Raw genomic sequence first — 23849 nt, forward strand, 5'->3', positions numbered from 1 at the left:
ATGACAAATAAATAAATAAATAATCTTTAAAAAAAAAAAAAAGAAAGAAAGAAAGTAAAATCTGAGCCCCAGTTGAGATGTTTACTAGGCAGTTGAATCTTTGGGTAAATCTGAACTAAAGGTTAACATTTGGCTGGCCCACTTTTTTTTTTTTTTTTTAAGATTTTATTTATCTGACAGACAAAGATCACAAGTAGTCAGAGAGGCAGGCAAATAGAGAGGGGGAAGCGGACTTCCTGCTGAGCAGAGAGCCCAATGTGGGGCTCGATCACAGGACTCTGGGATCATGACCTGAGCTGAAGGCTAAGGCTTAACCCACTGAGCCACCCAGGCGCCCCAGCCCCCATTTTTAAGGACATTAAATGCAACTATAGTAAAGGGTAATGGCATAATGAAGAATACAGAGAGGAGTCTGTGGTTGAGTCTTGAGACACTCAAAGGGCTGGGACTGAGGACAAGACAATTACAGAAATTGGTGAATGACCGGAGTTAAAGCACTAGGAGTGGGTCCAACAGACATGGTGTGTGCATATGTTTGTGTGTGCATGTATGTGGATATGTGTGTGCATATATGCATATATGTATACATACTGGGGCACCCATACTGGTCCCCCCACCCCAAAAACCCGCCTGCTTGTGTTCCCTCTTTCACTGTCTTTCTCTGTCAAATAAATACAATCGTGGGTGGTTCAGTTGGTTGAGCAGCTGCCTTCGGCTCAGGTCATGATACCAGGGTCCTGGGTCAACCCCCAGCCCGGGGTCCCTGCTTGGTGGGGATCCTGCTTCTCCCCTGCCTGCCACTCCCCCTGCTTGTGCTCCTACTCTCTGTGTCAAATAAATAAAATTTTTTTTTTTTAAATTTCTAAGTAATCTCCTTAACTAATGTAGGGGTCAAACTTACAACTCTGAGATCAAAAGTCTCATGCTATAAAAAACTGAGCCAGCCAAGTGCCTCTCAAGATTATATTTAAGTATACACGTTAATCACCTTTTTTTTTTTTAAGATTTTATTTATTTGACGGAGAAAGAGGAATCACAAGTAGGCAGAGAGGCAGGCAGAGAGAGAGAGGAGGAAGCAGGCTTCCTGCGGAGCAGAGAGCCTGACGAGGGGCTCGATCCCAGGACCCTGGGATCATGATCTGAGCCGAAGGCAGAGGCTTTAACCCACTGAGCCACCCAGGCACCCCTTCAATCACCTTTTGACGTGTGAAACTCTAGCTTGGAATAATACGTAAAACTTGTTTCCATCTCCTTGTACCAATTTATATCTTCAACGATACTTAAGTTTTTTTAAACTTATGGAATAAAAAATCCAAGTTGGAAACCTCACCTTTGAGTCTGCTTTTTCAGCACCCATGTACAACTACCAAGTCCTATTCTGCCTTCCAAGTTACCTACCCTGAAGGCCAATTGCTCTCACACTGGTCCTCATATCTTGCCCGAGATGTGTGTTCTCCTTTTACCGCCCTGCCTAGCTACCATGTCTTTAAGATACCTCTTGGGGATGCCTGGGTGGCTCAGTCCATTAAACATCTGCCTTCAGCTCAGGTCATGATCCCAGTGTCCTGGGACAGACCCCTGCCTTGGGCTCCTTGCTCAGCGGGGAGACTGCTTTGTCCTTCTCTCACTGCTCTTTCTCATGTGCTTTCTCAAATAAAATCTTTAAAAAAATTTATGTATTTCCTGGGTGCATCTGGGTGGCACGGTTGGTTGTGTCCAACTTTAAAAAATTAAAATTCAATGAACGTTTATTGTATTATTAGTTTCAGAGGTAGAGTTCAGTGATTCATCTTTTTAAAATTCATTATTTATTTATTTATTTTTAATATTTGAACGACAGCGAGAGAGGTTATACGAGCAGGTAGCCTGATGTGGGGCTTGGTCCCAGGACCCTGGGATCATGAACTGAGCCCAATGACTAAGCCACCCAGACACCCCTCATTCTTATATAATACCCAGTGCTCATTACATCATGTGCCCACTTATGGTGTCCATCTCTTGATCACAGCTCAGGTCTTTTTAAAAAAATACTTGAGAGAGGGGCACCTGGGTGGCTTAGTGTGTTAAAGACTCTGCCTTCAGCTCAGGTCGTGATCTCAGGGTCCTGGGATAGAGCCCCGCATCGGGCTCTCTGCTCAGCAGGGAGCCTGCTTCCTCCTCTTTCTTCCTGCCTCTCTGCCTACTTGTGATCTCTGTCAAATAAGTAAGATTTTTAAAAAATGAAAAAAAAAATTTGAGAGAGAAATCACAAGTCGGGTAAATGGCAGACAGAAGGAGAAGCAGGCTCTGGGCTGAGCAAGAGTCCGATGCTGGGCTCAATCCCAACATCCTGAGATCATTATCTGAGCCCAAGGCAGTCGCTTAACCAACTGAGCCACCCTGGTGCCCCATCAGCTCAGGTCTTGATCTCAGGGTTGTGAGTAGAGCCTATTTAAAAATAAAATAAGGGTGCCTGGGTGGCTCAGAGGGTTCAGCCTCTGCCTTCAGCTCAGGTCATGATGAAAGCTTGGTGGGGAGCCTGCTTCCTCCTCGCTCTCTGCCTGCCTCTCTGTCTACTTGTGATCTCTGTCAAATAAAGCCTGGGTGGCTCAGTGGGTTAAGCCGCTGCCTTCAGCTCGGGTCATGATCTCAGGGTCCTGGGATCGAGTCCCTCATCGGGCTCTCTGCTCAGCGGGGAGCCTGCTTCCCCCCACTCTCTGCCTGCCTCTCTGCCTACTTGTGATCTCTGTCAAATAAATAAATAAAATCTTTTAAATAAATAAATAAAAATAAGTAAAAATTAAAATAAATCCTGGAGAGCAACTATGTTGCTTACAAGCATTAACCCCAACATATCCACATATCCATCACGGAGTACAAGGCTTTGAAACTGAAAGCAAAGTTAACAGCCAGGAAAAAGGGGAACCGAAGGTTAACATGTAAACAATGGAGTATGACTTCCCTATAAACTAATTACCAACTGAGCCAAGCAGTTAACTGGCTCCCACCACACACCCACTTAACCAACTGAGCCCCCCAGGTACCCCAGCCCATGAAAATCTCTAATGAAATTGATTTGAGAAGGTATAGCTAACCTGAAAAATTTGAATTGTGGGGAATCCAGGATGAAAAAACCCATGATGACATTCCCCCAGAAACTGTCACTGAAACGTGAGGAAGAGCCATTTCTTCATGAAATTACTGTGCTCTAGGAAAGTGAAATTTAAACATTTAAGGGAATACATTAAAAAATCTTATTTAACACAACCACACTTCACATTTATCACAAAAACCTGCCCAACAAACACAATGGCCAAACTTATGAACTCATTTTAAAAATAAAGGTATAGGGGTGCCTGGGTGGCTCAGTGGGTTAAAGCCTCGGCCTTCAGCTCAGGTCATGATCCCAGGGTCCTGGGATTGAGCCCCGTATCAGGCTCTCTGCTCAGCAGGGAGCCTGCTTCCCTTCCTCTCTCTCTGCCTCCCTCTGCCTACTTGTGATCTCTGTCAAATAAATAAATATAATCTTTAAAAAAAATTAAAAAAAATAAAGGTATAATGGGTTGGGGGCACCTGGGTGGCTCAGTTGTTAATCATCTCCCTTCAGATTAGGTCAGGACCTCAGGGTCCTGGGATTGAGCCCTACATCAGGCTCCCTGCTTGGCAAGAAGCCCACTTTTCCCTCTCCCATTCACCATTCTTGTTACCTGTCAAATAAAATCTTTTAAAAAATTAAAAAATAAAGGTATAATGGGCACCCGGGTGGCTCAGCTGGTTGTCTCTTGGATTTGGCTACGGTCATGATCTCATGGGTCATGGTATCCAGTCCCATGTCAGGTTCTGCACTCAGTGAGGTGTCTGCTTAAAGGATTCTCTTCCTCTGTCCCTCCCCCAAAATAAATTAAAATAAATAAAGGTGTAAGTTTTACCATTAAGTACAGTTCCCCAATTTCTCTAGGAAAAGGTGAATCATGATCTTGTAGTAATAAAAACAAATGATTTTTTAAGTTCTAGAGTCCCCTTCCTTCACCAGATTTATGCCCTATTTAACAAAGTAGTTTTCTAGTATTTTGGTACTTTGTGCTACTGAAGACTTCAAAGGGATAATGAGCAAAGGGCATACCGAGAGCTTGTAATAAGGCACTTTATTAAAATAAAAGTGCGTACATCCCTTTAATGTATTAATCTATTTCCTGAATAACATATGGAATATTGAACAAATACTGTACACCATTGTTCCTTACAGTAGTAGGAAAACAGTATTATTGTAATAAGTTTGTCTACTTCTCCCGACTTCCTTTTACATTTCTGCTTACCATAGTATTGCCTAGAGCAGTTAACTGTTCTTAGAAAAAAAAAAAGAAAGAAAAAAAAAAATTCTACCTAGTGTTCTCTAATAGCAATTGCAAAATGCTACAAAAAACTATGAAACAAATTCAAATAAGAATTCCAGGTAACTTAAATTAACACCAGTGTTGAGAAAACCATTTTTATTGTCATCACCACCCAGCGTATTTGTGCTGGATTATGTACCAAATGGCCAGATCTTCTAAAGAACATCTACATAACATTTCTTTCATGTTTCAAGAGATGAAAATAACTGTACAAGGTTAAGTACAAAAGTACACAAGACAGCGGACACGAAATATCCATGTATGAGATTTTATCCCACCTGCAGCTTTTACGTATTTGAAAAGTAGAATTCATGAACTAAAAAATATTGTCCTTCTATAGTCCTGTCAAGTTCAATGGAAGTGTGTTTAACCTGATTACAACACTAACACCAGTATCACTGATCTGATATTTACAAAAAATCGTATTTTTCAATAAATTAAAGTCAATGCAACACCCATGCAAGCTAGAATGCTAGCTGTTTGGTGAACAAGGACCTGACATCAGAACCAGAAGTCCATAAAGTCCCAAACATTAAGTCTGATCTTTTTCAAACTGCATCCATTCCTCGCATTGATGATGTGAAACCCAATCCCATTCCTCTTTGTGTGTGGGTTTGTGATCTTGCCATTTCATACTGAGCATCTAGATTTCTAAATACTTCTTCCTGTTGCTTCAAAGTCTTGTAACTTTCTTCATCAACTGAGCTACATCCAGCTTCATCTTCACTCTAAACACGAAATAAAAGATACATTATTAAAATAAACAAATGAGAATAACGTGTTCTTCTCAATTTATAGTATCAATAAATCACATTTTTAGAATAGGTTTTTACCTTCTACTTATTTATTTAGTACCTATGGAATGCAAGGCACTGTTCTTTCTAGGTATGGGGATAATCCAAGATTTAACAAAAATCAACTTCATTTTAGTGTGTATGAGAAAGAAAATGTAGAACATACCAGTAAAGTCTAGGAGAAAGGCAGAAAATGGAGATGGTATGCTTGCTACTTTTAAAAAGGCAAGTGAGAAAGGACTAAAAAGTTGACATCTGAGCAGAGACCAAAGGAAGCAATGATGCGGGAAGCTAAGGAAAGAATTAGAACAGGGAAAGCTAGCAGTAAATGCAAAGATTGTCTGGTATCATTCCAAAAAAGCCAATTCAGTGAAGCTTAGTTGTTTTTTGAAGATTTTATTTATTTATTTATTTGACGGAGAGAGATCACAAGTAAAAAAGTAAATAAATAAGTAAATCTTAAAAAATAAAATAGCTTTCTAGAAACTTTCAATATTAAGGTCTGATTCCAAGTACACTCAGTTTTTTTAAAAAATATTTTATTTATTTATTTGACAGATCACAAGTAGGTAGAGAGACAGGCAGAGAGAGAGGGGAAGCAGGCGGTCCCTACTTAGCAGAGAGCCCAATGTGGGGCTCGATCCCAGGACCCTGAGATCATGACCTGAGCTGAAGGCAGTGGCTTAACCCACTGAGCTATCCAGGCGCCCCTACACTCAGTTTTTAAGGAAGATTTTTTCTGTCAGAGAAAGAGAACATGTGCACAAGCACAGGGAGTGAAAGGCAGAGTTCTCCCTCTAATAGTTCTTCTTCTTCCTCTGCTGAGTAAGGAGCCTAATGTGGGGCTCCATCCCAGGACCCCGAGATCATGACCTGAGAGGAGGGCAGACGCTTAACCAACTGAGCCACCCAGGTGTCCCTAAAGTTCGCTTCAAATGAACATTTTCTAAAAGCAAATTTATTAATTTCCATTTATAATTTCATTTTTATTTACTAGAAAAAGGTTCATTTAAGGTATAAATAGGTTATAATCAACAACTATGTTAATTTAAATGGTCTGTATTGTCAACTAACAATGACAACGTAATTCTGTGAAATGAATGTGAAGCACGAAACATAAAGACACTAGAAAGTACCCAGAGATCACACATTATTGAAATTAACTTTTAGGGTAAGGACCAATGTTAGTCTGAAAATGTTAATACGGATTTTAATTCAAAGTGTGTAACTCACCTTAATACCCATTAATTTCCTAAATTTGACATTTTGGTCCTTGTTTCCAAAATTCAATTTTTCCCATATTTCAGCAGACTGGGATTTGTCCTGTAAAGAAAACAATGAACTTTTACAATTCATAAAATTTAGCTAAGTAATAAGGTTTAAAAGAAATGATAACATTTATAGTATTTTAACAGTGCAGTTATAATTATTTTCAGTTTATGATTATTTTAAAATTTCTACTACAAAGTAAATAAACAGTATGAAAAAGCCTAAGCCAAGGAGCATCTTCCTCCATTACAAATGTATGGGAATACTGGATTTCTTTGAATCACTACTGGTTTTCTTAGATCAATCTTTTTCCAACATTAAACTGTGATAAATTAAACTATTACAATCAAGTCTGGAGAAGGAAAAATAAACACAAACCAATCTTTTCCAATCCAAATTTATTTTTCTAAGCAACTGCTAATTAGGAATAAACGACAAAAGAGGAGAAGAATTAAAGAACTTACCCCTTCTTTCTTGCCTTGCCAAAGCATTTTCCTTTTTTTCTCTTGTTCAGCAAATTTCATTGGATTCACAGCTGCTGGGTTATAATAGCTAGGTACAGCTATTCCGGTTTCTGCCAAAGCCTTCGCCTGCAGGGCAGCCATTTGAGCTGCCATAGCTATCTGAGGAGTTACTTGCGTTCCTGATGCCAACAAGGCAGCAACATTGAGAACAGAACCTCCGGTGGCTGCAGCTGCTGAAGACATAAGCACAGATTTTAAGACTTAACAAAACCAACCTCCTGATTTACAATAGTGCTTTTATAGGTAAGAATATGTTTACCAAAATAAGGAAATGCAGGTTAGTTTACTAAGAATTAATATTTCAGCAAAATTTACTCAATTTATTTCTTTTTTAAAAAATTTTATTTATTTGACAGAGATCACAAGTAGGCAGAGAGGCAGGCAGAGAGAGAGGGAGGGAGGAGGAAGCAGGCTCCCTGCTGAGCAGAGAGCCCGATGTGGGGCTCGATCCCAAGACCCTGGCATCATGACCTGAGCCGAAGGCAGCGGCCTAACCCACTGAGCCACCCAGGCGCCCTACTCAATTTATTTCTTTTTTTTTTTTAAAGATTTTATTTATTTGTCAGAGAGAGGGAGAGAGAGCGAGCACAGGCAGACAGAGAGGCAGGCAGAGGCAGAGGGAGAAGCAGGCTCCCCACGGAGCAAGGAGCCCCATGTGGGACTCGATCCCAGGACACTGGGATCATGACCTGAGCCGAAGGGAGCTGCTTAACCAACTGAGCCACCCAGGCGTCCCTCAATTTATTTCTAATAGACATTTCTGGATATGATCCCTCCTATATACTAATACTTTATGTATCTTAAAATAGTAAGAATTCTACAAATAAGGGGCGCCTGGGTGGCTCAGCGGGTGAAAGCCTCTGCCTTCAGCTCAGGTCGGGATCCCAGGGTCCTGGGGTCAAGCCCCACATCCAGCTCTCTCCTCAGTGGGGAGCCTGCTTCCTCCTCTCTCTCTCTGCCTACCTATGATCTCTGTCAAATAAATAAGTAAAATCTTAAAAAAATAAAAAATAAAAAATAAAATTCTACACACAAAAAAATTTGTAATTTCAATGAAAATGAACTATGGTACTTGTAGCTAAACTTGTAACAATGAATACTATTTGTATGGCTCTTTAAGCTTAAAAAATGGTTATTTAGACGTTCATCGGAAATTTGTAACAAACATTTAAGATATTAAACAAGTATTATGCACATTTAGCAAGCAGGAAGCCCAAATCCTATAGAAGTTAAATGCCACACCTGGTATTCCCATTATTTTAAGTGATTCAGTCAGGAACTAAGTCAATTTTTTGTGAACACAAAGACTACTCTATGTTTTTCTGCCAGCCCAGAATAAAGCTTATCAAGTTCTTTAATTACTAATACTATGGGAATCCAGTTATGGAAATTTTTCAAGTATTAAAAGCAAAATGGCAGGGGTGCCTGGATGGCTGATTCCGTTGAGCTTCCAACTCTTAATTCTGGCTTATGTCATGATCTCAGAGTTGTGAGACTGAGCCCTCACGGCTCCAAGGTGGGTGTGGAACATGTCTCTTTCTCTCCCTCTGCCTCACCTTCTACCCCCTCCATATTAAATAAATAAAATGCATGAATACTTGTTAAAGGCAATTTGTACAATTTCTTTTTTCTTTCTTTTTTTTTTTTAAAGATCTTATTTATTTATTTGACAGAGATCACAAGTAGGCACAGAGGCAGGTGGAGGGAAGGGAAGCAGGTTCTCTGCTGAGCAGAGAGCCCAACTCGGGGCTCGATCTCAGGACCCTGGGATCATGACCTGAGCTGAAGGCAGAGGCTTAGACCCACTGAGTCATCCAGGCACCCCAATTTGTACAATTTCTTAAAAAAATTTTTTTAATTTTATTTTTAAGTAATCTACACCCAACACTGGGCTCCAACCCACAACACTGAGATTCAGAGTCACATGCTCTACCAACTGAGCCAGCCAGGTACCCCAATTTGTACAATTTTAGTTTATTTCTAGTACCACCAATTTATTAGGAATGTGAACAAACAAAAACACCTTCCACATTACATTCCATGTAATTCAGTAAGTCTCCCTGATCTCCTTCAATCACCCACAGGCAATGTTTGTGTTATGTCTAATAACCTGATTTCTCACCCAAGATCAGTTGTCATCTTCAATAAATTGCATTTTTCCAAAAACCATGAGTAAAAAAATATGCCGTGATGGCTACAGTGTTATATGAACGAGAACTGTGACTGTTTACTTGTCAAAATCATGTGCATCAACCAAGTAAGCAATACATATGCATGACGAATTTATGAGGAATGAAAGTTAACATTAAAAAAATTCACATTTGGGACGCCTGGGTGGCTCAGTTGGTTAAGCGGCTGCCTTTGGCTCAGGTCATGATCCCAGCGTCCTGGGATCGAGTCCCACATCGGGCTCTTTGCTTGGCAGGGAGCCTGCTTCTCCCTCTGCCTCTGCCTGCCACTCTGTCTGCCTATGCTTGCTCTCGCTTCTCTCTCTATGACAAATAAATAAATAAAATCTTAAAAAAAAAAAAAAGTTCACATTTCAGTAATAATAACAGTTTTACAGTACACTGATGGGTAGCAAGGCTCATAGGTGATTTTCCTCCTATTACTTTTCTGAACTTTCCAGGTTTTCTACAAAAAAATGCCACACGTCTATAGTAAAGAAAATTACCTGCAGCTATTTCTTGTTGTTTTTGTTTCTCAACCATTTCCTTTTCTCTCTGTTCTTGTAATTTCTTTGCTCTTTCCAACCTGTCAAAAATAATTTCAATGTTTATAACAACACTCAATATAAAACCAGTATTTACCTTTGTATTTCTTTGTATTCCTCCACATGTATAGAAACGAAACACTTAACAGAATTTTAAATTTAAGTTTAACACTAATTGGTATCTGTATATGGGGGGAAAAAAAGCATTCATCCTTAAGATAGTCACAGTTAAAGAGTATTTCAATACTGGTTTTAAACATTTTTAATTCATGGAATTGCCAAAAAACTGAATAGCTTTTACACACACTTCCCACAGAGTCTAGTAAAAAATAAAAATTATTCAACCTTTATCATTGATGGTTTTAACAGTATGGATAACATTACATCTTGCAAATGACATAATGAGAACCGAGTAAATCTTAAGGTACGTTGAAAGTAGTAAACAGTGTTTACAGAACTACCTACATGCTTCTTAGGAGGGATGCTGACACAGGATAAGGCCAATTAAAACATGCCAATTATGACTTTTCTACTGAAACACACTTTTTAATCATATAACCTTAAATCAGTAAAAATTAAAAATAGCCAAAAATAAAAAAGAGGCCAATAAATCCTATTTGGGAACTTTTAGCAATTTAAGAAATTTATTATTAGCAATGGAACTAGAAACCTGAAACACAAATTCATCCTCAGACAAAACAAAAAAAAAGACTGTAGTTCACTCACACTAAATTTACTAATATACTAAAAATGTATTGTCAAGTTAGTATCTACTTCTTATACAACAAATCTTAAGTAATAGCATCTTCATGAGTTCCTGAAAGAGAAACCTTTTTTATGACTCCTTGATTTCCCAATTATTAGGTCAAAAGTCACCCTTTCTCCTTTAATGTGGTATAAAGGGGCAAAGATTAAGGAAAAGGTTTTTTGTTTTGGTGTACTATGGGTAGGAAAATTGCACTGGCTTTAACAACTGCTGTATTTACATAAAATGAACATAACAATATAATTTTATTCCCTCTTACTGAGTACACATTCAAGACAGACACAGTACAGACTTGATTTTGTCCTTGGGAATAAAAGTTCCTGATTAGGGGTAACATTAACATGTTGGTACATAGATACTAAAACTGTTTTCAAAGTAGTTTAAAAATAGTCCAGGGATGCCTGGGTGGCTCAGTGGGTTAAGCCGCTGCCTTCGGCTCAGGTCATGATCCCAGGGTCCTGGGATCGAGTCCTGCATCAGGCTCCTTGCTCAGCAGGGAGCCTGCCTCTCTCTCCACCTCTGCCTGCCTCTCTGCCTGCTTGTGTGCTTTCTCTCTCTCTCTCTGACAAATAAATAAATAAGTAAAATCTTTAAAAATAGTCCATATTTAAAAACAAAAATCGAACAACAACAAAAGGCCTATATACTGCAGTATCTTGTTATCAAAAGATGGCCCTTTGAATTTCAAAGTAGCCAAGGACCAATTTGATACTTAAAAGAGTTAACTCAGAGGCGCTTGGGTGGCTCAGTGGGTTAAAGCCTCTGCCTTCGGCTCAGGTCATGATCCTAGGGTCCTGGGATCGACCTCTGCAGGGAGCCTGCTTCCTCTCTCTCTGCCTATTTGTGATCTCTGTCAAATAAATAAATAAAAGCTTAAAAAAAAATAGGTTTAAAAAGAGTTATTTCATGTAAACTTGTCATCTGAAAATCACTAAGATTATTTTTTTACGCTGAAGTTTTTGATGCTACTAACAGCTTCAACTTTAATAAAAGCCAAAAATTAAAGCACAACCAACTTATAATAAGAATAAACTTTGAGGGGGGAGAATAAACTTTAGGGCTTAAAAAAATACTGGTCAGACTTAACAGATCCTTCTTTATAAGTTACTTCAGATATTATAATAAATTACTCATTAATTCTGTGGATTTTAGTTTCAGAAAGAAAGTATGAGTCACTACTATTGATGCATATTTAAAATGGCCATTGCAGGTTGGAATTAACACCATTCACTACAGTGAATGGAATGAAGAAGGGGCGAGCTCACACCTTTGCTGCTGCTGCTGTTCAGCTGGAGTTTCTGCCAGGCTGGGTTCACAGGGCAGCAGCCCATCAGGTTACATTGTGATAACTGTATTTTTGTAATGAAAAAAAAATACAAACTCAATTTCATAAGGAAAAAAAAAAAACCCCAAAATCAAGAGTATAGTTTTCAGAATATGGGAAAACCTGCAAACAAGCACTTGGATTCTACTTTACTTCTTGCCTCTCTATATGAGGCAGTTCTTTCAACGTTTTGCACATGTTGGCCAGACAGCCCCGCTGTGTGTAGTCCCACAATTACCAGAACATCTTTGGAATGCTTACAGAATTAAAACATGAAACGGTCTCCCTATGCTATCAGCAGTAAGACTTTCAAGATCAAACAAATCACCTTGTAATGTTTATTATTTGCAACCTTTAAAATAAGAAACCCATTGACAGAATTGTTTCAGACTGTTTTCTTGAGGAAGAAAAACAAAAGGACAATGCAGTTTCAGAGGCAAAATTTAAGAGCTCTTGAATCAGATTTAGATTTCTAAAAAAGTTTTTATTGCAAACCAAAAATATTTAGGAGCCTAAATTTGAGAAAAATGAATCAGTTAATCATGAAGGAAAACAGAGAAACTGTTGCAGACATTGTAATCTTTCCAGTTGCACAAATAGGTAAATGTTTAAAATGAGAATTAACCAACTACTTAGTTCTAGATCAAAACTGGCACAATATGTATCATGGCTATATTTAATTATTTAACTTAAACTCTGAAAGCATTCACTTTGTCCACACAATTGAGTATCAACTTCAAGTCAAAAAGGAAAAATGCATCAAAGACAAAATATGCCCACCTCCTAGCTAAAGCTTCTTGTGCATCCATTGCTGTGTTTCTACCTCTGAAGGGAGGTGGACTAGGAGTTCGGCTTAAACTTCTGCTAAATCTTCTAGGTTTTTCAATTCTCTTCTTCCTATCTCTGTAATAAATCGTATTTCACATGTTGCATTATGGCAAAGCAGTGATAATTAGTTCATTTAATCAAAATCCATTATATTTGCAGAGGTTCAACAAAAATGCAAACAGTAGTCAAACCATTTAGAACCCTTTCCTCTCTATCTCTGTACTATAGCTTCCACAGAGTATGGTAGTTCCCTGAATATGCTGCTAGTCTTCTGTAAATTCATTTAATGTTCCCTGCTACAGACTATTGAGGATGTTTTCCAATCCCCTGCTATTACACCCAACAGTGCAAAGACTAGACTTGCACATCAGTCATTTTATATTCACATAGGTGAGTATGCAGGATAAATCCCTAGTAATGAGATCCATAGTTTAAATGTTCCTAGTATTTTAATCTACAATGAATTTGTAAAAGAAAAAAAAAAAATCCCAAGCACAAAAATCAGTAAAACAAAATAATTAGGAATGGAAGATAAAAAAATAGGCACTGAGCAAAATAAAGTAAGAGTAGCAGTGGTCAAAACTAGAAATACCACAAATAATGGCTTGTATGCCCACATGGAGAATAAGATATTAATGATAATGATGAAATTATTATTTACCTAAACTCACTAAAACTCTTAACTGGTAAAGTTTAAATTAGTAAACTACTGAAAACTGAACTATTGATTAAAAACTGATCATCAGCAACCCACAGGTCCTGTCTGTGTGCTTTAATAAAACCACCACTGGGCACCTGGGTGGCTCAGTGGGTTAAACCTCTGCCTTCGGCTCAGGTCATGATCCCAGGGTCCTGGGACCGAGTCCTGTATCCGCTCTCTGCTTGGCCGGGAGCCTGCTTCCTCCTCTCCCTCTCTGCCTACTTGTGATCTCTGTCAAATAAATAAATAAAATCTTTAAAAATAAATAAATAATTAAAAATTCATAAACAAACAAACAAACAAAACAACCACTTTGAGGGGCTCTTGGGTGACTCAGGTCATGATCCCAGGGACCCCAGCCAGCAAGCTGCTCAGCAATGAGTCTGCTTCTCCCTCTGCTGCTGTCCCACTCTTATCTCCTGCACACTCACTGCTCTTGCTCAAATAATGAAAATCGAGGGCGCCTGAGTGGCTCAGTGGGTTGGGCCTCTGCCTTCGGCTTGGGTCATGATCTCACAGTCTCAGGATTGAGTCCCACACCGGGCTCTCTGCTTGGTGCGGAGCCTGCTTCCTCCTCTCTCTCTGTCTCCCTCTCTGCCTACTTGTGATCTCTGTGTTGAATAAATAAAAATCTTAAAAATAAAATAAAATAAAATAAAGAAAATCTAAAACACCCACCATTTGCATCCAACCCCCCCAAAACACTTGATAAACAAGAGAAAGCCAAGTAATTTGTCTTTACAGACTAACTTGAACAATTAACAAAAAACCTTTCCCCTTATTTAACAACAGTATCTGCGCATATGTATTATTAATAATTGTCTGATATAAGTAAGTACAGACTAAATGTATACCCTGATTATTTAAAAATTTTCTCTTGTGCTCTTCATTGTACTTTCTGTCTCAACAAATTAAGGCCTCCTCTCAATCAAGATAGGTTTGAATTAAGCTCATCTTTCTGAATACCTGAGATAGCATATGCAGTATGGTGGGTCAAACACATAGACTGACTTTGCATTCAGACATACTTGGGACTTGGTCCTGACAGGACCATTTAACAACAATGATTTGGGGCTTCCTAGGCAATTACTCAAGCTCTCTAAGCCCGACGGTCTTAACTCACAAAACAGTTGTTTTGAGAATTGGATGAGATAGTACATGAAAGAGCTGACATTAATACACAGCACATAGCAGGCATGCAATAAATGTAAGCTACTCTGATTATACAATTAACACAATTCAACACCCAAAACAACTGAGTAATTTTAATAGGACTATCTCTACCTGCACTTCACAGAAGACCTGATTAAATGAGTATCTGTAAGAATGCTATGGCAAGTGTTTAAATAGTTCTTTATTAGTCAGAATGCTGTTAAAATATTTTGTAACTCAAATAAAATTCTGACCCACAAATTTGATATTCTCAGACTGAGGAAGATCAACAGACCCCGTGAGGGAGCTATCTGATTTTATTCAAGATGATGACTACTTACCGACTTCTACTCCTTGTTCTACTTCTGCTTCTACTCCTATGCCTGTGTCTTGATCTTGAGCGGGAACGAGATCGAATCCGGCGTTTTCTTTCCCTGCTTCTGGATCGTGACTTCTTCCTCTCCCTGCTTCTGGATCGTGACTTCTTCCGTTCCCTACTCCTTGATCGAGACTTCTTCCGCTCTCTGCTTCTACTACGATGACGCCTGAAATTAAAACACGTAAGTGTGTAGTTATTTAGAGCTGCGTCTTCTCAAATTACAGACATTATGAATTAATTATCTACAGTGTGTGCTGTCAAGCCAGGCAATAAACTAATCTGTATTGTGTAGAGAAAGGCTAATTGAGGCATCTACTGGAAGAAACTGTAACAACAAATGAGACTTTATTCTTGTTTGATGATGTCTCAGAGGGCACACAATAAAGCTACATGTTAAAAATGCAATGCATCCTAACCCAACTTAAGATCCTGTTTAATAGTTTAAAGTCAATTATTGCCTTAGTGAAGTACTTATGCAACTTAAAGATGACAAGTTAATCTACTACCAAAAAATTCAGACCTAATCTGATATACCACATATATATATTCCCACAGAAAACTCCAAACATACACTAAACGCTTCTTTTAACAAAAGTCTCACAATTTTTCTGCCATGATCCAGTTTTCAATACAAAAGAAAATCTAAATTAGTTTAGCAGCAAAAAAATCCTACATTGACAATACAGAAGTCCTGTTATATTGGCTTAAACATAGGTCAGCTAAATAAATTTTTTCACTGCAAGTGACAGATAAATAAGAAATTAAAAAATACTGGCTAGATGAATGTGAATCATACACAATCATCTTTTAATCCCCAAGTCTTTAACACTTTTCTTTACCTTCATCAGAAAACAATGCCCCAAAGACTTCAGCTACTAGCAGACATTAGATAACAAAGGAATAGATCCTAGCAAAAAACATCTATTTTCTAATTAAGATAGTTTGGGTATTGCTGGGTTCATGAGAAGCTTTACATAATATAGCTCCTTACACGGCACTAACTTATAAACACCAAAATCACTTACCTTTCACGAGACCTAGATCGTGAGTGACTTCTGCCTCTCGACGACTTTCTTTCTTTGCGTTTATGTCTGTCCTCACCGTTTTCAGATGAATTTAGTCGCTCTCTTCCTTTATCAGAAGAATGTTCTTTGTCATTATGTTCCTCAGACTTGTGTTTCTTAGATGATTTATCTTTGGATTCATGTCTTCTTGCCTGTTTTAAGAAGAAGTTGGTTCTTTCAGGAAAATAGTGCAACAAAGAGAGTTAGTATGGGTATCAGTAGACAAAAATGTTGTGATGCAACATTAGTAACCTTAGGAGTGTGTGGCAAATAAAAAAAATGATCTAGTTTCACATCACCCAAATGTTGCAGATGAATATTACTAATCTTATTGTCTTTATATATCCCCCAAATTGCAGTTTCCTCCCCAAAATAAATTATTAAAACAATGATTTTCAATGTTGAAATAATACTGAAAAACCATTATTATCGGAAAAAAGAGGAATCCCTGGTGTTTCTTTTATCTAAAGGAATAAGGGAAGTACACATATATCAAGACTTTCAAAATTTTCCAACAAACCTTTTAGAGAAACAGATCATGTATACACGTATACATCAACTTCCATAACCAGAATACATATTATTTTAGGTTTAAAAACTTAACAATAGTGAAGATCAGGACACAAAGAAATGCACAGAAACGCATTTCAGTTAGGTAGCTAAATAAGATTAATCTTACTAATTATTAGTATTTTCTGCAATTTTAAGTTACTTTACGCAGAGTTGAAGTGTCCTTTTTATAGCTATACTGCCACATTCTCTCTAAAAGACGGCTCTTGATTTTTCTCCCAATGTCTAAACTGTGAAGAAATCACTTTTCATCTTGCAATATCCCAACGGGCTTGAAGTTCTATTACATTTCATGTACCTAGGGTAGAAAATGGCAACCGTATCTGTTTTAATTTTTATGAAATCAAACTAGGCATAACATAATTAATCCCTATACCATTATACAATACATACTTGCCCCATACTCTGAGAGATAAAAACCAAGACTTTTGCTTTCACAACATATGCATTCAGAGACTGAGCTAAAATTAATTGCATGATCAAGTCTCCATCCTAATCTCACATGCCAAATTAGGAAGTGATAAACATTAGATCTCCTCACATTAAGTTGTCAAATCTATCTTTCAGCTAAAGCTTAAAAACCTGGACATCTCAGAAACACAATTTTAAAGCTGGAAGGAAACTCAGATCCTCTAAACTTCCCTTACTTTAAGTATGACTAAATGAAGATCTAAAGTCACAAAACTACATGGTAGCAGCTGAATCCAGACCCCATGTTGTTCTTATGCCCAGGCCACTGCTTTTTTACAACAGGACACTTAACTCAGGTTTCCCAGAACATAGCATTTTTCTTTACACTCAAGATTAACTTTGCTTAAAACCAAAAACCTGGCCCAACATTTTGGAACATGCATGATATATCTGAAAAGAATCGTAGTATGTTATTTAATATTTTGCAGAAAAATAGAGAGACCTGGAGACACAGCTTAATTTTAATTTCATTGCCAGTTCTCTGTATTATGAGCTTATAAAAGTATTTCCTTGGTTTTGCCATATAATGGCAAACTGGAAAAGCTTTAAGTGGTTCAATTTCCAAAGGTTTTAGAGTTTATTTCAAACCAGTTTTCCAAACATAACATTACTATTATTAAAAAAAAAGACATTAAAACCCTTAACTGATTTAAGATATACTTAAGGGAAATAGGAGTTTGAATGACTAATAGTTACCTTATCATGAAGTAGGCTTATTATTTTGCTATCTGAGTCTGCAGCGTCTTCAGTTCAGTCTCTTCGCGCATTAGCACGCTGAGTATGATTTATTATAGAAATGTTATCATGTGAGCTAAACAAAATAGTCATTTTCACAAAAACTCTCCTAAATTAAAAATTTAACAGAGCTTCCATTAGGGGAAGAGGTGAAGTCCCTGCCCACATTTTTTTTCAGAGTCCCTTGCCCAGCCCCCACAAGACTCTTCTCCTCCCTTTTTGGATCCTACTTCTGTTCTTCCTTGTTGGCTCATTCCTTGTCTTCTCAGGTGGGCGAGCAAGTTAATTCCTGCTTCTCTTTCATACAGCTGCTGTCTTTTTTTTTCCCTCAAGTTTTGCTGTCACTGCCACCTTTCCAGCTGTCCCTCAAAGACACTTTATTTCAAAATTCGCTACTATTCTCAGGGAAACTGAGCTGGTTTGCTAATGCAAAGAGGACTCATTATCTTCCATAAAGAAAAAGCCCACAGTTATCTAGGATATTGGTACTTAAAGATGACTGCTATATGAAAATCCTGAGCAGCTGTCAGGTATAAGGAGACTCGGGACCTCAGATTAATGGAAGCTCTGTGTGACAGGCCTAAAAAAACCAATTATAATCTTCATATGAAATTTTTATTGTGAATATTTTCACAACATAATAAAATTAATAGTTTTTGAATGAACTTTTCATATAAACAACTATCTTCTTGAAAAATGATGATCCATATCATGCTTATTTTATACCCAATTAACCTTTTAAATTTCAAGTTTTGGTACTTACCTTGATAGTATCATATATTCACACAAACATTTCTACCAGATACTTTACAAGAATTTTAAAGTGCCTATTCACTACAAAGTGTTAATTACCTCTTTGCTTCTGCTCCGGCTCCTGTGTTTTCTTCCTTCATTATCTGTAAATACATACAAAAATTCACCATAAACAAGACACAGAAACATCTCAAACACAAATTCCAATACTCAAAAGGACGATTTCCAATCCACTTTCCTAAATTAAAATTCCACTTACTATCTTCTAAAGACTATTTTTTGTGGAAGGGTGGAATTATACTACTTAACAGCACTGAATATATTTGAAACGAATCAAGCATTCTGAATAAACAAAAATATAACTGAGAGCAAGCAAAACAAACAACCCCCCCAAAATCCTTCATGACATATCAAAAACATATATACTGTCTTTCAGTCTGTCACAGATTCTTAATTCACAAACCACTGTGACTAGCCCATTTTGCTTTACAGCACACAGAAAATTTATAAAGCAGCTTAGTAGAAACAAACAAGAATGCAAGAGATAAGGTCTGAACTGTATCTGGCATAAATAGTCAAGAATGCTACAGTTTTGAAATTTCTATTCAAAAAAGTGATTTTATACAGCACAGTTACAAATATACACATAAAATTACATTTTAACTACTTACAGATAATTATCTGTGGACATAAAGCATAAATAAATGGAGCCCAGGTCTTAAAACTCTTAACTCATTAGTATTCTACTTCTCACTTAACCTCTTCATTAAGTAGCAATACTAATTTAAAAAACATACAGCAAAACATCATACTTTCTATACCACATCAGTCTAATTATTTTTCAAGTAAATGAGTAAGAAACACCTCAGAATGCCAAGACCTCTCACTTCAGAAATATTCTAACATTAAATTAAATGAAAATACAAGGTTAAAAATTTTCCATAACTCACATCAAAAAGCACATTAAATAAGCTCAGAAAAATATTCTGCCCAGGCACATCTTTCAAAATATTTTACCAATGTTGAAAGATTGAAATTTAAACAACTCAGGGTTAAAACAGAATTACTGTGACAAAAAATTTAAATATGTATTTTTTGCCTTTGGACAAGTCATGACATTTCTGCATGAGGACATTTGGGTTTCTCATAACTAAAAAATTGTCCAGAAAATTACCAATGTACTTTCCTTACTGATTTCTCAACTGAAAAGAACACCTATTAATTATATAAAAAACTAAATTTATGGCTTATATACACATTTACACGGATAGAGGTAATTACAGTTTTCCAACAATTCATACCTGACTTTCGTTTTCTTTCTCTTGACCTTGATCGTGATCTTGAATAATGATGTTTTGAGGCTCTAGGAGAAATAGATACATCTGACTGCTCTTTTTTCTTATCTCTATCTGGGGATGTCTTCTCTGGGGCTAGTCCATCTCGTTCTGTATCACTAGCCTAAAAGTTAAAAGATAAATGATTATTAAGTTCTTAATTACATTTAAAATGTTTCTAATTTCTTAAAAGAAGGAGGGAGGAGAATCATCCTTGAGTTTTCAAAATTTAAAAAAAAAAAAATCAATAAACCAGAATGGCCAATTTCTAAGTAGTTAAGTATTATTTGTACCTGAAAAACAAGCCTGAATAAACTGAAAGGACTAACTCGGTAACAGACATATGTAATTAGGCTGATGTCTTTAACTTTTTAAAAATTACTTAAAAAAAAAAAAATCATTTTCATAACTTTCAAAACAATGGGGAAACGAGAAGAATAAGGGCTCCAAGTATTTCCAATAAAACAAGCAGAGAAAATACAGTCCATTTTAGATTTGTGAAGTCATTTGCGTGACTTTACCAATACTTCTATCTTATATTAGCAAACATTAAAAAGGCATTTAAAACGAAGTAGTAAAATTTAAAGACTTAAGTCTGTAAAATCTAAGAACAGCAGAAAATGCTTCTAGATTATAAAAGAATAAGCAAAATTAACTTACCTATCTGAGAACCCACTCTTAATTTCATTAACCCTCTTTAATGAAAAGAGCCCCTTGGCACAGTGCTGCTGCAAAATATGGTCTGCCTCTCCTCACATATGCTCTGCGCTATGGAAACATTAAGTCGTTTCTGCTTCAAAGCATTTTATAAATTTTCACAATGCAAATTTTGTACAAGTTAGAAAAACAATCAAGTATTACACTTTCCCAAGAGTCCTGATTTACTCAAAAGGAGGTTCCTTCATCTAAGTATCAGTTCCCTGTTTTCCAACTTACTTGCTCGTAACTGTGTACTGAGCAAAGCAAGTAACAAGAGTATCACACAAAGACACTGATTTAAATGAGTCCTAGAAAAAAGCTTTGCGAAGCTAAAACCTGAATGTTCCCAAGTCAGATTTTGATTAAAAGGTAGAGGGAACAGTTTCAGCAGTATGTAGAAGGTGGACTACTTGACCTTTGACCCAAGGAAGGTTTTCACATTTTGGAAGGATTATTAAGCAAGGAATGGGACAGACTATATGTGATCCACAATGCCTAAAATATTTACTACCATGCTGTTTACAAAAGAAACTGGACTGGATAAATACGGATTTTCAGCAGGAGGAATAATCACATGACAACGAACTCCTTCCCTTAAGAAAATCAATCCAGAAAACAAATGCCAAGGAAACTAAATGGGGAGTAATTTAACAAATGAAGTGTGAGACTGCACTATTTCAACAACTAGTTACTGAGAGTCACAAATGTGCCAAACTCAATGCTAGACTCAAAGAGTAAAATGATAAACGCTTAGGATGAAAGACATAAATGTGTTAAACCTCTAACAATGGTAAAAAAACAAAACAAAAAAACACAGCCAAACCAAACCAAGCACAAAGGAAGAAACTAATTGCTGGAGAGACTCTCAGGTGATCACACATGCTTTCTCCAGTTTTCTATGTATGGGTGATTTCTGGAATCATAAAACTTTTGTGAGGAAAGCTTTCATCACAGAATCGAGTTCAACTTTCTGATCTTACGAAGGAGATCCAACAACATTACCTGCCTCTCCTAGGATGGTACTCTAGCTCTTTGCTGTCTACTATTAAATAACTGATGCTGTATCACAGGTAAGGATACTTAAGATTTTCACAATACTGGTCATTTTCTTTTAATTCTTGTTCTCATCATTATCATTACAAACTATTTCATATGTCTCTGATGCTGTGAAGTGCTGGTAGGGCTTGCATTTGGTAAAATAAAATCGCAAAAACTGAAGCACTGCTCACTTCTCTTAATTCATGCGACTTCTCTACCAAAACCAGCATTCCTAAACCACTGGCACGTCTCATTCACTCTTACAGAGATCATGACCAGAATGGAAAACCACCTTCTGATGGAAAAGGCAGCATCTAGACCAGGCAGTACAAGTTTTCAGTCAATGGCTTATTTACTTGCTTAACATGGGAGAAGCTTGGCATCAGGGAAGTCAAATGCCCTTTGCTTAGAAAGGTACCCTGTAATACAAGATAAAAACTTACACCAAAGAGCCATTTTCACCTGTAAAATACACTATAGAAACAAACAAAAACAACCATTCTATCACTAAACAGACTACAAATGATAGGTGGCCACTTCTCCCACACAAAACTTTTATTTCCATGAGGTTATTTTATAGTGCCCTAGTGAAAAGTATCCAAAAAATGAAGTGAATAAAATTTCTCTGAAAATTACTAAGCTTTATTTCAATTTATCAGGGTGTACATACTAAATCTTAAATGCTAACTGCAAAACTGTCCTCTACTCCAGCACCTGCTTTTTCACCACTGTAATCTTAACATTTACATCCCGTTTAAAACCCTAATAATGCTCAAGACAGTACACAAATCTTTCTCCAGTGCAAAGAAGGTACACTGGATTTAATACTAGGCCACTTCTCCAGGGAACTGTGTCTCTTTATTGAAGGAGGCACTGCAGCACCAAATGTATGAACGGACTTTATTTTTTTAATATATTTGAGCCCAAGTAAAACACCACTATTCTTTAAAGTACCTTAAAAGGCCCAAAACACTATTTAAACAAAGGAAAACATTACATCAATTAATTGCACAAACACCAAACAGCCTTCCAACTGTTTGAAACCTTATTAAAAAAAAAGGTTCTTAATTCAATTAGGTATTGGGGGAGGGGAGTGCAGAAACCATCCTAATTTCAGATACCCCAATTTTTAGCAAGGGCAAATTACGAATCTTCCGGTATGTTTATAGTCCTACTTATTTTTGGAGTACATAGAACTTTCTAGTTAATCGAAAAGAACACAAGATGCTTGCATTTTTCTTTTAACAGGGTTAAGAAAAACGAAGTAGTCACAATAATGTGATCCAGCAGAACTGAGCATCCTATACCCGAAGCAGGCTTTTTAAAAGAACTAGTGTTCTTATTTAAAATTAAATGGGTCAATGAAGGGTTCTTAAATTTAAGAAACAACGCCAATGATAAGGCTTTATTATAATCCTTCTCAAAGACTTCAAAATGATTACATCACGAGCCGCTTCGGAAACGAACGACAATCGGAATTCGTAGTTCAAAGCCCTCTCGGAATTAAGTCGATTTTTTTTTTTACTCCCTTTGAGCAACAGCTTCCTCAGCTCCGTACTAAGGAATAAACTAAGGTTTTCACAGACAAAACACTAATTAAAATTATGCAACTAGAATTTTACTGAGCGTAAGCAAAAAAATCACCCCCCAAAACGTTACAAGACGATTCTCTTCTTCCATTCTACTCCTTACAGACAACGCCTTTCTGATCCCATACTTTTCAAAGACCCCCCCCCCATCCCTTTTCTCTCTTCCCCAGCCCTTCCCCAACGCGAACAGAAATTCCCAAGCCCTAATGAAACTCAATAAAAACGACTAACAATAATGAGTTAGCTAAGCTGGAGACCGGTCTACGAGTGGAACGGAATACAGGCCTAGGAGAGGGATGAGGAAAGTTCTGGAAAAAAAAAAAAGACACTCCCTGCGGCTCCCCACCCCCACCGACACCGACACCGCCTCATTTCCCCCTCCCTACAGCAGGCAGCCATGATGGCGGGCGCAGAAGAAGGCCGCGGCGCCATTTTGTCCACACACGCGCGGACAACAGCTCTGGGAGCCGTTCACCCGCTCTTTGGAGAGTAGCAGAAAAATACCCCGGGTTTTATACTCAGCGTCGGCACCTACCGCCATAGTCCAGAGTCCTGGCCGCTAGGGCGGCGCCTCCACTTGCCGCTCTCAACTGTACCGGCCGCCCCGACGCTTCGCCACAGACTAAATCGCTCGCGCGAGAGACCCGGATGGCACAAAGGGGATGAGGCCCGGCGCGTCGCACAGCTTGCTGGGAAAAAAAAAAAAAAGGGTGGTGATAAGAGTCTCTATAGCAACGCGATTCGAGGAAGTGATTGGTTGTTCTTCTGAAAGGG

At 37.6% G+C, this 23849-nt stretch overlaps 1 protein-coding gene across 4 annotated transcripts; it reads right to left on the minus strand.

Annotated features, from left to right (window-relative positions):
• Window positions 1–4454: 4454 nt before the first annotated feature.
• RSRC2 (arginine and serine rich coiled-coil 2) lies at window positions 4455–23749 on the minus strand. Of its 4 annotated transcripts, none has more exons than XM_044243438.1 (10): window positions 23611–23749; window positions 19717–19873; window positions 18515–18558; window positions 15848–16038; window positions 14785–14988; window positions 12544–12666; window positions 9635–9714; window positions 6901–7130; window positions 6401–6490; window positions 4455–5101 (listed from the first exon to the last, which is right to left on the minus strand). In XM_044243438.1, exons 1-10 carry the CDS (start codon window positions 23614–23616, stop codon window positions 4922–4924), a joined length of 1305 nt encoding a protein of 434 aa, XP_044099373.1. In that variant the 5' UTR covers window positions 23617–23749; the 3' UTR covers window positions 4455–4921. The 4 variants fall into 4 exon arrangements, with proteins under 4 accessions (XP_044099373.1, XP_044099372.1, XP_044099375.1 ...); XM_044243437.1 differs by having other exon boundaries at window positions 6901–7133; XM_044243440.1 differs by lacking the exon at window positions 23611–23749 and adding an exon at window positions 17624–17701 and having other exon boundaries at window positions 15848–16060; window positions 19717–19763.
• Between the last annotated feature and the right edge of the window lie 100 nt (window positions 23750–23849).

The sequence above is a fragment of the Neovison vison genome, chromosome 3, assembly GCF_020171115.1.
Source record: "Neovison vison isolate M4711 chromosome 3, ASM_NN_V1, whole genome shotgun sequence".
In the NCBI taxonomy this organism is placed as follows: Eukaryota; Metazoa; Chordata; class Mammalia; order Carnivora; family Mustelidae; genus Neogale; species Neogale vison.

Bases quoted from the DNA above. Each gene is read 5' to 3' on its own strand.
- RSRC2 (XM_044243437.1), bottom strand. The intron at 16,039-18,514 runs GTAATTAACACT...TTCTTAAAACAG, and splicing joins GCCGGAGCAGAAGCAAAGAG to GCAAGAAGACATGAATCCAA. The intron at 12,667-14,784 runs GTAAGTAGTCAT...GATTTATTACAG, and splicing joins AGAACAAGGAGTAGAAGTCG to AGATAGGAAGAAGAGAATTG.